Source organism: Tasmannia lanceolata, unplaced genomic scaffold, assembly GCF_043159265.1.
Source record: "Tasmannia lanceolata isolate RefF3 unplaced genomic scaffold, GAP_Taslan_0.1 ptg000019l, whole genome shotgun sequence".
NCBI classification, from domain to species: Eukaryota; Viridiplantae; Streptophyta; class Magnoliopsida; order Canellales; family Winteraceae; genus Tasmannia; species Tasmannia lanceolata.
In genome coordinates, this window is record NW_027518696.1 from 5,088,670 (window position 1) to 5,106,427 (window position 17,758).

Here is a 17,758-nt window from a genome sequence, read left to right on the forward strand (position 1 = left end):
AAGGGTGGAAGAACTTAACCCACGATTCCGCCTTTATATAAAGTAGTTAGATTGCTAACCATGACTCTATCTTCAATTCCAGCACATTGTCATGGAAAGGTTAATCTTAAATCTTTCACAGTTTGGTTTTTGATCAAACATGAAGCTCTACTAGTTGAATTTAAGCTCCAAAATTTAAGATGCAAGCCTGATAATCTTACCTAAAATGTACCCATCTCCAATGATAAGAACTCTTTCATTAAAGAAGTGATTTTCCATCTCCAAGAATTAGAAAGGCCATTTTGAGAGGAGTGCTATCCCATTTGTTCTATTATAACTGTTGACTGGTGGTAGGTAAAAAATTCCCGACCACAGCAGTATGGGGGATTTTTAACTTGAGAAATAATATTTGGACTCCTCTGTTTTTAATATTGGCAGACCTTCATTGTACTAAACATCTATGGTTGGTTGTAGACTTGGGCAAGTGAAAGGGGTTTCTGATTGACTCGATTGGGCCAAAACCGAGTCGATTCTAGCGAGTGAATGATTGATTCTCGGAGCTTTTAAACATTGGTATCAACAACCACTAATACAAGTTTAAACATTGGTATCAACAACCACTAATACAAGTTTAAAATAAAGAGATTGCTGCCAGTGTCAAAAGCAAGGGAGTCCTAGTATCATCTCCCAAAATGAAATCTCATGTTTGAGTATGGAATATCCCCTGAAAGTGCAACTAAAAAACTTCTTTTCTGCACTGAGCAGTTTAATTGCCTTCATTGCTCTTCATATACTAAAAATCTTACTAAATTTTGCAGTTTAAAGAGCACATATATAAATACAACATGGACAACTTGTCCCAGCCCGAGTCTCTCACTCCCGTGGCATCAGAACCCTCAACCGTACCCAATTGGATGGAGACAACCGGAGAGCAGCATTTCTTATTGCTCTTTATTATGGGCACCTACTTTGGGCCTGATCTGAAGGATGAGAAGCCCAAAAAATCAGTTCTGCAGAGAATAGCTGAGGGTCTTCCACCATACACCACTGATCAATTAGCAGGGTCGCAAATGAGAACCATGGAAATGGAGCGAGTATACTATTATGTACTTAGAAATGCAAATCAATCTGTTATAATTAAGCGACCTTTGTTCCGCCAGTTACTCGAAGGTAGTCTCTGTTTACGGTCTCTGGATTCAACTGCCGACCACCATCAGTTACCTGATCTCTTTCCTCTCCATTTGCACCGCCGGCAGAGGCAGTACAAAAAAGGATACAAAATCATTGAGAATGTTATATTTATTAACAACCCAGAAATCTCTTACATAAAGCCGGGGGATGTTGAGAAGTTTAAGAGGCTAACTGGGCTTGAGAATTTATTGCTGGATAGAGATGCTGCACGGTTTCATGGCAGTGGTGGCTTTGGTGGGGTTACAGATCATGTGGCAAATCAGGAATCTAATGGAAAGCTTGACGTGAGAAGGTCTTCACGGAGATCTCGAAGAAAAAGACAATTGTATGACGACTTGGAAACTCAAGAGGGCCCGCCACCCGTTAGTGGCATACCCCACTGTGGCGTACCATTGAGAAGTATACCTTTGAGAAGCATACCATATAGTGGCTCTGTGTTGCCAACTGAAGAGAAAGTTGGGTCTGTGGAAAAAGTTGGGCCCGCAATGCTCTTTCTTCCTTCACCTCCTACTGTTGAAGAGTGGGATAACATTGTGACTGCAGGTAAGAAAGGGATTGCTGTGACTGGAACTGTAGCTGAGAGGCAAGTGGGACCACCAATAGGACTGGTTGACATTGGTGTTTGTGAGAGTGCCTACTTGTTCCATATATCCTTGCCGGGCGTGAAAAAGGATGAAAGTAAGTTGCGTTCATTTTAGAAAAACAGGTAGATTATCGAGCTTCTTCATTTTTCACGCGAACAGCTATAATCTATTCTCTACTGAGACGAAAACTGGTTTCTAAGTTCGTAAATGTTCTTGAGCAAGTGCATATGAGAAATTGCCCAAATTGCATATTGCTGCTTTTGCGCAATTTTTTGGCATGATGAGATTATGAGAGCTGATCAATCTATCATGATCAATTTCTTATTATTAACAAGCAATTTCTTCTGAGGTTGCTAAATTTTTCGGTATGATAAGATTATAGGGGTTGATAAGATTAACAACCTCAAGATCAATTTTTTTTAACACTAGATCAGTCCTATCTCATAAGACCAGGTTATTCTTATGACAATGACCTGCCTCTGCATTGTTATTTGATCTCTTACGGTTCTCACCAAGCTGTCCTAACTCTTCAACTAGAAAGAGGTCTCATTCTCTCTTATCTGTTGGTGAATAGCAGGGATGGAGCTTAGTACTAGACAAAAATCTTTGTCCAGTGCCCACCAAATGAATGTAAAACCATGAAGATTTTTGTATTGGAGATGATATTAAACTGATTCCACTTTCTTCTACGTTACTATGTCGGCTTTTCATTTCCAGAAAGAGAGAAACAGAAGGTGTAGAAATGCTAGGAAAAGTAGGGAAATGATATCGCCCCCACCCCCCCCCCCCCCCCCCCCCCCCCCCCCGCGCGCCTCAAATGGATAAAATCCCCCGCTTTAACGGTTTCTGTGAGAATGGTTCACTGTTTGAGGGTAAATTCACCCCCTTTAACGTTTTTCTTTTCCTTTAAAACTTAACGGATAATGTTAAACGGGGGTATTTTATCCGTGAGGGGAGGGGGTGCATAATACTTCCCGAAAAGTATTGGAAATCTTAATTCCCTTTTTTTGTATTCATGGACACTAGCATATCCTTGGGCCTTTCCAGACAAATGGATCTTATATGAATTGTATGATAAAATACCACACGAATGGCTATGTAAGAATCTTATACATCCTAGGTCCACCTTTTCAATCATTTTCAATTCCGCAGTTTGTTTTATGGTTTATCATTCATGGATTATCTATATTTGTGTTTGTCTATATAATCTAATTTGATTAGATTGATTATATAATCTAATTTGATTAGAATTACAATGATTAGATTGATTATATAATCTAATTTGATTAGAATTACAAAAAATAGGTTTGTTTCTTTGCCTCAGGTTGTTAAGTGCCAACGTTGAGAGGCCTTTTTTTAATCCATGTGAACACCCTGTAGACTTTTTTATGTACAATTTACTTGGTAAAATGTGATGACCAATGGATGTATCAGTCTTTTATTTATTTTTTGCTGGGATTTGCTAGGGACCATCGCAGAAGGCATTTCGCAGCTGGGCTGTTGCATGTGAGAAGCAGCCACACGGTTAGATTTTGTCTTGATCATTTAATTAATCTGAGGTGGATAACCACCTCACACGCAACATCTCAGCCCGAAGTGCCTTCTGCTATTGTGCCTAGCAAATCATTTTTTTCTTAGGCTCTATTCCTTTTGACGTAAAATCGGTGTAAAACAAATTTTAATCCCATTCTTCCATGAGTAAAATTGTTTTATGCCCCATTTTGGGTCGAAAGAAACAGAGCCTTAAAGAATATAGTGGTGCTAGAAGAATGAGACTGCTTCAAGGCGAGATATGTTTTATACGCATCATTTTCAAAAGCAAAACTTTTTTATTTATTTTGAAAAAAATTCCAACATTTTCTACCCATTTTTTCGGGCAAGAGCTGTTATATACCCATCATCATGGCTTGAAGATTTTTGCCATCATATGTATTGCTAACTATGACTCTAGCTCCAATTCCAACAGATAGCCAATGCAAAAGCTAATCTTAAATCTTCTACAGTTCGGTTTTTGATCAAACATGAAGCTATACTAGTTGAATTTAAGCTCCAAAATTTAATATGCAAGCCTAGGGGGTGTCAACAGATCCACTTCGGATCGGATCCACCTATGTCTTAGTTACGATCTATTCAAATCCCTTATTGGTCAGATCGGATTCGGAGTGTTTTTAGGACCCTACTTCTTGTGTCCCGGTCATGATTCATTTCAAATCCGACCGTCTATCGGAGTGTCCTAGTAGGTCCTACTTACATAACAACAAAAAATCTCAGTTTTCTTCATTTGAAATGAATTCCAAAACTTCCTCAATTCAGAAAAGAATTAGTCACTATATCTAATAATAACCCATGATTTTGGTGAAGAGTAGGATTTTATTGTTGAAAAGTATTCTACTGTTCGAGGGTGCGTGATGATAAAACTTTCTTGTAACTAATCCTTGTTGAGGATGTGTGGCAAGTTTACAAAGAAGAAGAAAAAAAAAACCTAAAGAGGAAATGAAGAGAAAAAGATGTTTGGAAAACCGGGGGGGGGGGGGAGGCGTAGTCGTTAGCTAAGCAATATTTAGTTCATTTTTAATTTTTATGAAGAACCTCTCGAGTAAAAAAGACCTCGGATCGTGATATCCATCGGAGTTTTTTGCGGATCCGAAATTTTTCGGATCTTACGAAGAGGATCCAAAATATATCCATGGTAGGGGGTTTTTAACTTGAGAAATAATATTTGGACTCCTCTGTTTTTAATATTGTCAGACCTTCATTGTCTTAAAATTCTCTGGTTGGTTGTAGATGTTAAAGAATAACTGATTAAATTTAGCAGATCTTTGGAGATTGTAGTACGTTGTTTAGATTAGGATCCTTCTATTATATTTATCTTTTAATTCTAACATTTTTATCTGGAAGTGCCTATATAAGCACTGATTATTGCTAATAAAGATCATTAGAGATTAGTGAAATCTTCTCAACTCCAGTAGATGGCTTGTTGGGACTGTAATAGCCACTGAAAAGGTGAACAAAAAAACTAATAGGGCTGCCAATATCAAAGAGAGCAGTGGATATCATCTCCTTTTAGTCTTTTACCTTCTGTCAAAAAAAAAAAAGAAGCTCAGGTTTGTGATACTCATTGGCTCACCTGCTAAATGCGCCATTTGCTATTTTTGTTTGGGGTCGGGATATTAAGAAGAATAGAGGGCGAGCCTTGGCGCAATGGAAAGGTTTCTCCATTGTGACCACCAGTTCGAGTCACAGAAACAACCTCTCGCAAAGCAGGGGTAAGGCTGTGTACATCTAGCCCTCTCCAGGCCCCGCAATGGTGGGAGCCTCGTGCACTGGGCCGCCCTTTTTTATATTGGGATATTATGAATAATGCTTCTATTGGGACTGCATTACAATTACTATACAACTTGATAATGAAAACAAGTTTATTGGATAAAAACTTATCACATTGCCATGACTGGATCTACAAAAAACGATTATTTTGTCTGAGTTCTCTCTTCAGGAGGCCTCCTATAAAGAAAATAACTACCATATACTGATATATCTGCACAACAGAGTTTTTTCAAGCACCCCCTTAGTACAGCTTTGGCCACCAATGTCATAACAGAAAGTTACAACAAACTTGGTTTTTGTATGTGTAAAAATCGCAATTGTATCAATCCCTTGAAATAACAATAACATAAAATAACAAATAACCACCTTATGCTGCCGCTTCTAGAGTCTTTGACGGCAGTTCACTGCATAAATGGAGTTACCTGGAACTCACCTTGTACTGCCGCTTCTAGAAGCAAAACAATAGAAGGAAACGAGACCAAGGTTACCTGGAACCATGGTTTCAAATTTCGGTTACGGAATGCGTTTCGGTCCTCACCGAAACCGAAATTTTGGCCAAAATCCGACGAAATCAGTTAATGCATATTTTTTTCTCGAATAGATTTTTGACCGAAATTTCTGAAATTTCAGCCAAAATTTCGGGATAATATGACATGATTATAAAAAATCTCAATTTTTGGTTGAAATCCCTTAATTTTCGGACGAAATTTCCACCCAAATTTTGAAATTTTGGCTGAAAAAAACTATCGTTTCAGGTATTGCCGATTTCGGTTTGGGTCTGGAGCAAAACCTGAAATTTCGGATTTCACTCAAAATTTAAAACCATGCGCGGAACGCGGTTCGTTATGGTACGTGGTACGGGAACAGGCACGATGGTAGCCCGTGGTACGGTGAGGGTAGGCTAATTAGGTTTGCTATTTTCGCTCGCGAGTCGATTTGGAGTGCAAATCTGGGTCGCTCCAGTACTTTATATATATATATATATATATATATATATATATATATATATATATATATTCATTTATTTTTACAAGAATATCATTCTATAGTCCACAATACATACATTTAATAAACAAAACCAAAAGCCTCGTATATTCCATTCATATATATTCAAGATGAAAATTCCAGTTCCAATCCAATCCAATCCATAATATATAAAATTTGAAGATCTCCCAATATTACTAAATTAAGCACCAACATATATTGTATTCTCAATTTAAATGAAAGCAGAGAAAAAATAATTACCCAATTCTAAAATAAAAATATAAAAACATGAATAAACTAATAAACTATTGTACAGGTCTTTTTTCCTAGTCCACCGAACTGTTCCCTCTCTCTATGCATCTCTCCCTTTCCTGCGGGTTGTCCGGGTCGCCAGTTTTGGCGATCCGGGTCGCAAACAACCCATGGTTTGGGTTGGCGAACCCAGATCGCTGGTCAGAGGGTGAGAGGGCGACCCAGGTAACATTGAATGAGACTCATCCACTAGAACAGTTCCTCACTTCTAGGCACAATGCTAGAAAGCCTCATACATGGAAATGAAGCACATGGCCCCTTCAGTTCGGAAGAGACCTAGGTGCAGATTCACTCAGCCTCCCTTATTTCTCTAATAAAAAAGGACGCAATTACTAGTTTCTGCCCATTGAAGGACTCAAAGAGAAAAGGAGTCTGTAGGGCCAATCCCTGGCTCAATCAATCTGAAGGTAAGAGAGGGAGAGAGAAGAGAGTATCTAGCCTAATTCAATGAAAAATGAATCGCCAGTTTTGGCAATCCGGGTCGCAAGCAACCCACGTTTTGGGTCGGCGAACCTAGATTGCTGGTCGGAGGGTGAGAGGGCGACCTCGGTAACATTGGATGAAACTCATCCACTAGAACAATTCCTCCTTTCTAGGCACAACACTAGAAAGCCTCATACATGGAAATGAAGCACATGGCCCCTTCAGTTCGGAAGAGACCTAGGTGCAGATTCACTCAGCCTCCCCTATTTCTCTAATGAAAAAGGGCACAATTACTAGTTTCTACCCATTGAAGGACTCAAAGAGAAAAGGAGTCTGTAGGGCCAATCCCTAGCTCAATCAATCAGAAGGTAAGAGAGGGAGAGAGAAGAGAGTATCTAGCCTAATTCAATGAAAAATGAATCGCCAATTGGATTAGGGCCCATGATATGTGTTTGAATTTGTAGGATAGAAATATGCTCCTTGATAGGTTTGCTATCTGATTATAGGATTGAAAGGTGTTATGTACCAATCCTGGTTGAGGAAGATGAGTCTCTACTAGGATTCTTGATCTCATCTAAATATCTATTTAAACATAACAAACTGTTCTCCACATGCAACATAGCAGCTAAAAGAATGAAACTAATCCTACCATGTACCATCGTATTTTTCCTAAAGATTTATGTGATAAACTCTTAATAGATAGAAGAACATCACAAAAAGGAAAGTATATCTATCAGGAGGATTTTTGGATCAAGGCATGCATTTTGGAGAGAGAGAGAGAGAGAGAGAGAGAGAGAGAGAGATCTTCTGATGTTCGCCGTTACTATTTAGAGAATAAAATCAGGGGAATTAAATGAATAAGACTACATCTGAGCCCATGTGGCTGCTCTCTTATGCAACAGTCGGTCCTCAAAATGCCTTCTGCGATGGTCCGTAGGAAATTCCTAAAATCAGATCTTTTTGTGATAGACTCTTCACCCAAGAAGGGACTTTTAGGGAGGAGCCTAAAAGTGACTTTCTTTTTAGATCTTTGTCGAGCATGATCCTTTTGACCTGGACGGTTAAGATAGAGGAAACTAAAAAAGGAAAAAAAAATTGAAGCTCGTGGTTAGATGTATTTGTGCTAATTGTGGACAGTGAGATTGTTTCGAATCTTATAGAGCTGGCTCATTAATGAGTAATGACACGTCGTGTTCTCTGCCACTGCTCGTTTTCTCATCTTCTCTATTAATAACCCAAAAACGCTGAATACCGCATCTCTTTCTCCATCTGAAGAAAGGCTAATAGCAAGAGCAAGGTATATCATTTTATGCTATTATTTCTGCTTCATTCGAATTCTTTTCTGCTGACGATTAAAGAAAAATGATCATTTGTGTTTCTGGGTTAGGGTTTGTTTTAATTGGTTCTTTTTCTTGTAACTACCCGCGTATGTAAACATGCATGAAAGATTAGATTTGGGGTTTTAACCAAATAATATTCGTTCCCTTCTCTCTCTCTCTCTCTCTCTCTCTCTCTCTCCTGGTTAGGTAAACATGAATAGCAAATTAGGTTTAGGGTTTGAGACAAATAGTGCTTGTTTGATTTTTTGTTCTTAACTGTTGATGTTTTTTGTTCTCTCTCGCTCACCTTTTAACCGGTTTGAAGCCCACCACAACTTGGAGTACTCTGGTCATTTTTTACGACTAGGGCTATTTTGGTCATTTAACATGATATGGGATATTTTGGTCATTTTTGTATCATGGGGGTATTTTATTTAGGGAAATGATATCAGCACCACTATATTTTGATATTTGCACTAACCTATCTTGTCTTCTAGCATTTAAAGTGATGCCAAAAGGTTATTACACATTCCCCAAAAAAATTCACAAGACAAATAAAAAAGAAAAGACAAGATGACTCGGGGGTATTCTAGTCATTTTACCTATATGGGGTATTTCGACCATTTTATGTCATAAGGGTATTTTAGTCATTTCTCACTACTTAGGTGTTTTTTGGCCATTTTCACCCGATATGGGTGTATTTCGATCATTTTCATGATGAGGGGGGTATTTTGGTCATTTTATCGATTTGGTGTATTTTGATCATTTTTTATGTCATGGAGGTATTTCAATTTTTCATGACTCAGGGGTGACTCAGGGGTGTTCTGGTTTTTTTTTTTTTTTTCACCTTCTATGTCGTTTTTTGATCATTGTTATATTATGTGGGCATTTTAGTTATTTCCCCCACCTTAAACATATTTTGGTCATTTTCACTCATTACAGGTCAGATTTAGATTTATAAATAACCTATCTAAAAAAGTATTTATAAATAAAATTTTTATACTAACTTGAATAATTTGGAATTAATGTGGATTTGGTCAAGTGCCTTTGGAGGACATTTAAAGCCATTTTTTTTTTCTTTACATTCCAGAATCAGAATATCACCCCCTTGGGTGGTAAACAAAAAGCACTAAATATTCCCTTGTTTTCTCCCAATCAGAGTTTAGTATTGTTTCCGATTTCGTTTTGCAAACGAAACTAGGCCAGAATCGCCTAAATTGGAATCGGATATCGATATTGATTTCCAATTCCGGCATTCCAAACGCACCCTTAGGCTCTGTTCACTCGCGTTCCCGGGAGACCAAATCCCGGGAAAACCCCCCTTTTTTCCCGAGAAAGCTAAAATTTGCATGTTCACTTGTCTTCACGGGATTTTGAAGGAGCCTAGGTGGAAAATGTCACATCTGACATGGAAATTGGGAAAAATGATGTGGAAATGAGTCTTTTCTCACGAGTGTGAGATTCCATTTCCCTTTTTTTTGGTCGGATTTGCTTCCCCAGGAAAACTAGTGAAAAAAGTGGGCAAGCAGTTTCTGGGGAAACCTTTTCCCGCGCAAGTGAACAGGCGCGGGAAACCTTTTCCTGCACAGTTTCCCTAGATTTCTTTTCCTAATACCACGTCAGATTCCCGGGAAACTTTTTCTTTTCCTTTCCCGGGAAAACAAGTGAACAGGAAAATCAGGGGAATTAAATGGAGACAAAATCTGAGCCCAAGTGGCTGCTCTCTCTTGCAACATTCGGCCCGTGAAATGCCTTATGCAATGGTCCCTAGAAAATCCCTAAAATCAGTTCTTCACACAAGAAGTGTCTTTTAGGGAGGAGCCTAAAAGTGACTTTCTTTTTAGATCTTTGTCGAGCATCATCCTTTCGACTTGTAAGGTTACATACTGAGGAAACTAAGAAAGGAAAAAAAAAAAATTGAAGCTCGAGGTTGAATATATTAATGACACGTCGTGTTCTTTGGTACTGTTCGTTTTCTCGTCTTCTCTATTGATAACTCAAAAACGGCTGAAAAGCGCATATGTTTCTCCTGAAAACAGGCAAATAGCAAGAGCAACGTATATGATTTTATGCTATTATTTATGCTTCATTCCACTTCTTTTCTACTAAGTACTGACTCATCATTTGTGTTTCTGGGTTAGGGTCTGTTCGATTGGTTCCTTTTCTTGAAACATGATGTGCATGTAAACATGCATGAAAGATTAGATTTGGAGTTTTAAGCAAATGATATTCGTTCCCTTCTCTCTCTCTCTCTCTCTCTCTCTCTGAGTGCTTGTTTGCACTTTTGTTCTTTACTGTTGGTGTTTTTGATGGGCTGGTTATGACTGTTGGAGACAAATTAAGGGCTGTGATAAACTCACCACTCTCAACTTTCTCTCTCACAAACGTATGTACCCTCACAACTTTCTCTATCTCTTTCAACACAGCTCCTTGGTGGGGCCTAAAACGTGTTTTAGGTCTTTGAACAGGTAGGCCCCAACCCCACTGCATTTATTAAAAGAAAATGTGCACGTGCATACAGAGACATTATAATACACATTTAAAAAAAAGAAAAGAACTTGGGTTCACCTTATTTGAAGATCCAAACCGTTCATTTGTTGGGCCCCGATGTAAATAGGCCTTGCCCATAAAATCATTTATGGACCCTTTGATCTATTGACAGAAGACACCATAAAACAAATTGAAGAGTTAGGATCATTCTATGGATATGATTTTTGGTGGGGGATGCCTATTTACATCTGGGCCATCAAAATAAAGAGATAGCTGCCAGCGTCAAAGCAAGGGAGTACTAATATGATCTCCCAAAATGAAATCTCATGTTCGAGTATGGAATATTAGCTAAACGTGCAACTAAAAGCTTTCTTTTCTGCACTGGTCAGTTTAATTGCCTTTATTGCTCTTCATATGCTAAAAATCTTACTAAATTTTGCAGTTTAAAGAGCACATTTGCAAATACAACATGGGATCTAATGTAAAGACTGAATCGAGAGGATCATCACCTCCTACAGTTGCACCAGCAATGCTCATTTTTCCTTCACCTCGTACAGTTGAAGAGTGGGATAACTTAGTGAGTACTGCAGGTAAAAAAGGGATTGCTTTGACAGGAACTGCAGCGGAGAGGCAACGTGGACCGCCGGTAGGACTGGTTGACATTGGTGTTAGTGAGAATGCCTATTTGTTCCATATGTGCTTGCCGGGCGTAAAATGCAATGAGGGTAAGTTGCATTCATTTTAGAAAAAGACAAGGACATTATCAAGCTTCTTCATTTTTCATGTGAACAGCTATAATCTATTCTCTATTGAGACCAAAATTAGTCTTCTAAATTCGTAAATGTTCGTGAGGAAATGCATATGACAATTTTCCCAAACTGCAAATTGATGCTCTTGCTTAATTTTTCTGCATGATAAATAACAAGAAGTTGCATTGGGATTGACAAATAAGGCAAGGTATTTTGAAGATAATCATAACTTCCATGAGAAATGAGAACCACCAAAATTAGTTTTGCTATTACATGGTGTTACTTTCGATATCAATTGTTGTCCCCTTTTTTGGAAAATGTCAAAAATTTAAAAAGGCTTGAATTAGGATTTATGATGTCTACATTGGTGAAGAGAAGATACGCTGATCCACCATAGTGGCATGTATGAAGTCTAATTCTTAGCATACTGGTCATTTTTGACAGTTGAAGTATCAATTCAGGTGTTTCTCTTCTCTTCATTATCACATCCTATATTGGAAAACTGTTTCTGAGCTCGAGCTCAAGCATATCTGAGCTTGAGCTCAGAAACATTTTTGCCTATATATATGGTAGTGCATAATTTGTTGTACCAAGATAACTGTTATTGGCTGTAAGTGCTGAAACGATAAAGGAACACTGACCCAATGATTAAACCAACCAGATCATACTTATTGCAGTAAGTGTACCTCATATATTTGAGCTTCTATTATTTTTATGGAGTAGATCAATCCTATCCCATAAGACCATGCTATTCTTATTACAATTACCTGCCTCTCGATTGTTATTTGATCTCTTACGATTTTCACTGAGCTGTTGTGTTTGTGATTGCAGAAGATAAATTCAGTATTGAAATCAATGGTAATGGGCGAGTGGTAATAAAAGGGGAAACCACGACGGGTGAAAGAGTAATATCCAAAAATGGACAAGTGTTTGTGATGCAAACACAAAATCTTTGCTCCTCAGGGCACTTCTCTGTCTCATTCCATCTGCCAGGACCGGTAGAATATACAGAATTCTCAGGTTCTTTCAGGGGTGGTGGGATTCTTGAGGGGGTAGTGATGAAGAAGCGAATGAAGAACGAATGACCTTATCTAGAGTAAAAGCTCAGGTTAAACATCAGGAACAATGTGCCATCTTTATATATAAGCTTTTTATGCGACATAATTTGTTTTTCTAGTCTGGACATCTTTGCTTTTAAAGGAATGACGTGGTCTCATATATCTTGCTGAACAAAACTAAATGGTTATGCCATTTTATTTAAACTACATGGGCCCATCCACATGATGTTAGCTATTTTGATTGCATGCATACAGGATCTACTAAAGATGGCAAAATAGTAAATGGCATCTTGGGGAGTTAAGAAGGGTACTTGGAGGGATTTGGATATTTTTATTGGAAGTTCCTTTGGTACAGGAATTGACTCAAACTTTTCTGTCCGAAAGCGAAATTAGAATCATGATTAATGGTGGTAAGCCAATGTAGAATTTTCCCTTGCCCATGCTTGGATTTTTGTGCCTTTTTTTTTGTCAGCAAATTAGAGGAAGGTGGGTTGTGTTTCTTCAACTAGAAAGAGGTCTCATTCTCTTTCAACTGTTTGTGCTTATAGTGCAAGATCGTGTTTGCCCGTGGTTGCAGGCATCTTGGCCGAACCATGTAAATCTCAGTATTCATCTTGTGGTTTGTGCTTATTTCTTTTTTTGTTTACTTGCGCACGATTGGATCGGATTTGCCTGGGGAATTTTCTCAACGCGTTCCAAAGAGGGGTTACTGTGCCACACTCGCGATCACATATATCAACTCTCAATATAAATAGATAAATTTGGATGAATAACAATGGAGCTTTGTGACCTGCCATTGGGTCTAGTAATTTGCTTAACCATTGTCAAAGGTAAAAGGCTAATTTTGGGTCCTACAAGGGGCATAAGAGGGCATGTATGTGGAATCAGAACCGTTGATCTTGTAGAATCTTAAGCCAACCCATATGTTAATGGTCCCATCTCATACTGACATCCCATGCGCAAGATAAAGGACTACACAAATTAAGATAAGAGGGTATGCCTTTGGAGATTAGATAGGTTTTTGGATGAAATTTCTGCAATGTAGGTGACAGATTTTTTTTCTTTTGTCCATATTTCCAGTAACGCCAATGATCTTGCAGATCGAGCCAAAAGAAATTTAGTCGTCTTACGATGAGAGTCATAATAAAAAGGCAACAAAAAGAATATTTAGAGAAAATGAAATGGATCGACAGATTCAAACTTTTTTGCCAAATAAATTGCTTCAGTCTACGAGTTCTTGAATGGGGTGAGTCAAGCTTTGAATGAACATGTTTTAAATTTTAAAATGATTCAACTATTCCAGGCGATCTCCCATCGGTATGCCAATGCTCTAAAGTTAAAACCATGCCTTGCCAAGCAGGAATTGAAACCTTTATGCGAAACCACACTAGCAAGCTTGCTTACAGATTTTCAGTTAAATGGTACAATGGTGAGTGTTGTGGCTGCATGTATGCAAGATTATCTATCGAAGAAGATTAGCAAAACACTCACCCAGCAACATTTAGACATGGCATATAATGTCAAAGGATGTGATGAATCTCTAACATGTTTTTTTTTTTGAATGACTTGGATCTCTAACATGTTACTGGTGCTTTTTTTTCTGATTTTCACGAGGTACAAATTAAGTTAATCAGTAGTGGGACGTTTTTTTTCATATTTTCAGCTCTCTATTTTAGACCTCTCATTTGCTGGTAGAATTCCCCTCAAGCTATCAATCTGACGTTAAGATATTTACTCGGGTTACTACTTGGGGGAGTTAAGGCTGAGTTGACTTTGGGTAGTTATTGAGCAATGAGATCAGTTTTCTAACAACTTGGGCAAGTGAAAGGGTTTCTGATTGACTCAATTGGGCCAAAACCGAGTTGATTCTAGCGAGTGAATGATTGATTCTCGGAGTTTTTAAACATTTGTATTAACAACCACTAATAGAAGTTTAAAATAAAGAGATTGCTGCCATTGTCAAAAGTAAGGGTGTCCTAGTATCATCTCCCAAAATGAAATCTCATGTTTGAGTATGGAATATCCCCTTAAAGTGCAACTACAAAATTTCTTTTCTGTAGTATCATGGTAGCGGCGGCATTGACGGGGTTACAGATCACGTGGCAAATCAGGAATCTAATGGAAAGCTTGACGTGAGAAGGTCTTCACGGAGATCTCGAAGAAAAAGACAATTGTATGACGACTTGGAAACTCAAGAGGGCCCCCCACCTGTTAGTGGCATACCCCACCCTGGCGTACCATTGAGAAGTATACCTTTTAGAAGCATACCATACAGTACCTCTGTGTTAACAACTGAAGAGAAAGTTGGGTTTATGGAAAAAGTTGGGCCTGCAATGCTATTTCTTCCTTCACATCCTACAGTTGAAGAGTGGGATAACATTGTGACTGTGGGTATGAAAGGGATTGCTTTGACTGGATCTGTAGCTGAGAGGCAAGAGGGACAACCAATAGGACTGGTTGACATTGGTGTTTGCGAGAATGCCTACTTGTTCCATATATCCTTGCCGGGCGTGAAAAAGGATGAAAGTAAGTTGCATTCATTTTAGAAAAACAGGTGGATTATCGAGCTTCTTCATTTTTCACGCAAACAGCTATAATCTATTCTCTACTAAGACCAAAACTAGTTTCTAAGTTCGTAAATGTCCTTGAGGAAGTGCATATGAGAAATTGCCCAAATTGCATATTGCTGCTTTTGCTCAATTTTTCGGCATGATAAGATTATAAGAGCTGATCAATCTATAGTGATCAGTTTTTTATTATTAACAAGCAATTTCATCTGAGGTTGCTCGATTTTTTGGCATGATAAGATTATAAGAGTTGATAAGATTAACAACCTCAAGATCCCATTTTATTAATACTTGATCAATCCTATCTCATAAGACCAGGTTATTCTAATGACAATTACCTGCCTCTTTATTGTTATTTGATCTCTTACTGTTTTCACTAAGCTGTTATGTTTGTGATTGCACGGGAATTCAGTTGTGAAGTCGAGGCCAATGGGCGATTGTTAATAAAAGGAGTAACGATGACTGTTGAAAGGTTAATATTCAAGAACAGACAAGTGTTTGAGATGCAAACACAAAATCTTTGCCCCTCAGGGAAGTTCTCTGTCTCATTCCAGCTACCAGGACGGGTAGAACCTCAAGAATTCCTAGGTAATTTTGGGGCCGATGGGATTCTCGAGGGGATAGTGATGAAGGAGGGAATAAAGAAACTATGACCTTATCTATAATAAAAGAGGATTTTGTCAACCAAAACACAATGAATAAGTTTTGGAATACTCACTGCACAAAGATCAGATTTAACATTGGGAACATTGTGGCATCTTTATATGCAAGCTTTTTATGCATTACAATTTATGCTTCTAGTCTGGACATCTTTGCTTTCAGAGGAATGACATGGTCTCTCATATCTTGCTAAAAAACTAAATGGTTATGCCATTTTATATAAATTACATGGTCCCATCCACATGATGTTAGCTGTTTTGATTGCATGCATGCATAATCTGGGTACTAATGGGGATTTGGTATTTTTATTGGCAGATTCCTTTGGTATAGGAATTGTCATCTATGTTAGAAAGAGAAATTAGAATCATGATTAATATGGTAAGCCAATGTAGAATTTGTTTCCTAGACTGAGATCAAGGTTTGAACTTTGAAGTTAACAGTGAGTTCTGGATATCTGCCCTCGCCCATGCTTGGAGTTTTGAGCTTTTTTCTTTTCTTTTCACTCTCCCAATTAGAGGAAGGTGAGTTGTGTTTCTTCAACTAGAAAGAGGTCTCATTCTCTCTTTCATCTGTTGGTGATTAACAGGGATGGAGTTCAGTAACCAGACAAAAATCTGCATATTTTTTTTTTTTTGAGATGGCAAACAGATAATATTAATAAAAAAAGAGGGGGCCTGAGATGGACCACACACAAAGGAACATGGAACAAGGACAAGAAAAAAGAAAGAAAGAATAAAATACAATATCACGGAGGGAGATAATAAAAAATCTGCATATTTTTCACTCCCCCACCCCTTCATGCGGCTTCTCGGATGTATATTCGGGTCGGGTCGGGTTGCCCGACAGCCCAACCCGACCCAACCCGATTTCCAATTGGGGTTGATTTTTCCCAACCCAATTTGCGAAAAAGCCTAACCCGACCCAACCCAAATTCAGGTTGAACCCGACCTGCGTGGGAACATCCAAGTAACAACGACGGTTTGAAATTATATACAGTGCTATTGTTATCACTACCATATTTTATAATGGCACCACTCACCGTATTTTGATGATCGCACTCCTCACTCTATTAAAATGTACAGTATGGCCTGTACCCTGTGTCGGTACTTTTAGTATGTAGATTACGATTTTACCCTGAAATAATTTTAATAGAGATAGATGTTAGATATCAGCAGAGGGGTTAATGGTAAAAGAGTAATGCTGACGGGTAAATCCCAGACAAAAAGAAAAGAAATTTCTTTTGGATGAGCCACTTCCTACATAGGTTGTGCCCCAAAAATAATTTTCATAGGTTGATCCGAACCCTCCGATCTATAGAGGGTTATAGGTTGATCTAAACCGTCCATGTGATGGAACACAACATCAATCGGTTAAGCCTGTAAAACCATTTCCATAGGTTGATCCTAGCCCTCCAATCGATATAGGCTGATCCTAGCCCTCCAATCGATAGGGGTTTCCATAATTGTTGTTCCTCTTTAGATGCTCGGAATCCATCAATATTTTGCAAGTGTCCTGCATAAGTAATATCATGTAGTTCTTTCGTCATTGTCATATGTCTTTACCTCTTCTTGGTAGTTTTTTGCCGTAATTGTCATAGACAGGTACCCTGTGTCGGTACTTTTTGTATGTAGATTACGATTTTACCCTCAAATAATTTCTCATACAGGCAGACGTTAGATATCAGCAAAGGGGTTAATGGTAAAAGAGTAATTCTGACGTGTGGATCAAAAGGTGGGACAAAAGCGAAAACGACGGCAAATGACACAAATGCCCTCACATGTGGGATACAATTGGAATTATGGCAGTGGTACACAAGCGGAAATAACAACAAAGGGTGGAAGAACTTAACCCACGATTCCGCCTTTATATAAAGTAGTTAGATTGCTAACCATGACTCTATCTTCAATTCCAGCACATTGTCATGGAAAGGTTAATCTTAAATCTTTCACAGTTTGGTTTTTGATCAAACATGAAGCTCTACTAGTTGAATTTAAGCTCCAAAATTTAAGATGCAAGCCTGATAATCTTACCTAAAATGTACCCATCTCCAATGATAAGAACTCTTTAATTAAAGAAGTGATTTTCCATCTCCAAGAATTAGAAAGGGCATTTTGAGAG

At 38.3% G+C, this 17,758-nt stretch overlaps 2 protein-coding genes across 2 annotated transcripts; both read left to right on the forward strand.

Annotated features, from left to right (window-relative positions):
• Positions 1-694: 694 nt before the first annotated feature.
• Positions 695-12,844, forward strand: LOC143853023 (increased DNA methylation 2-like). Its single transcript, XM_077362719.1, has 2 exons — positions 695-1,848; positions 12,190-12,844. Exons 1-2 carry the CDS (start codon positions 825-827, stop codon positions 12,438-12,440), a joined length of 1,275 nt encoding a protein of 424 aa, XP_077218834.1. The 5' UTR covers positions 695-824; the 3' UTR covers positions 12,441-12,844.
• A 344-nt stretch (positions 12,845-13,188) lies between these two features.
• Positions 13,189-15,633, forward strand: LOC143853229 (uncharacterized). The gene is made up of 4 exons (XM_077362963.1): positions 13,189-13,287; positions 13,717-13,842; positions 14,474-14,939; positions 15,362-15,633. Exons 1-4 carry the CDS (start codon positions 13,189-13,191, stop codon positions 15,631-15,633), a joined length of 963 nt encoding a protein of 320 aa, XP_077219078.1.
• Positions 15,634-17,758: the final 2,125 nt, after the last annotated feature.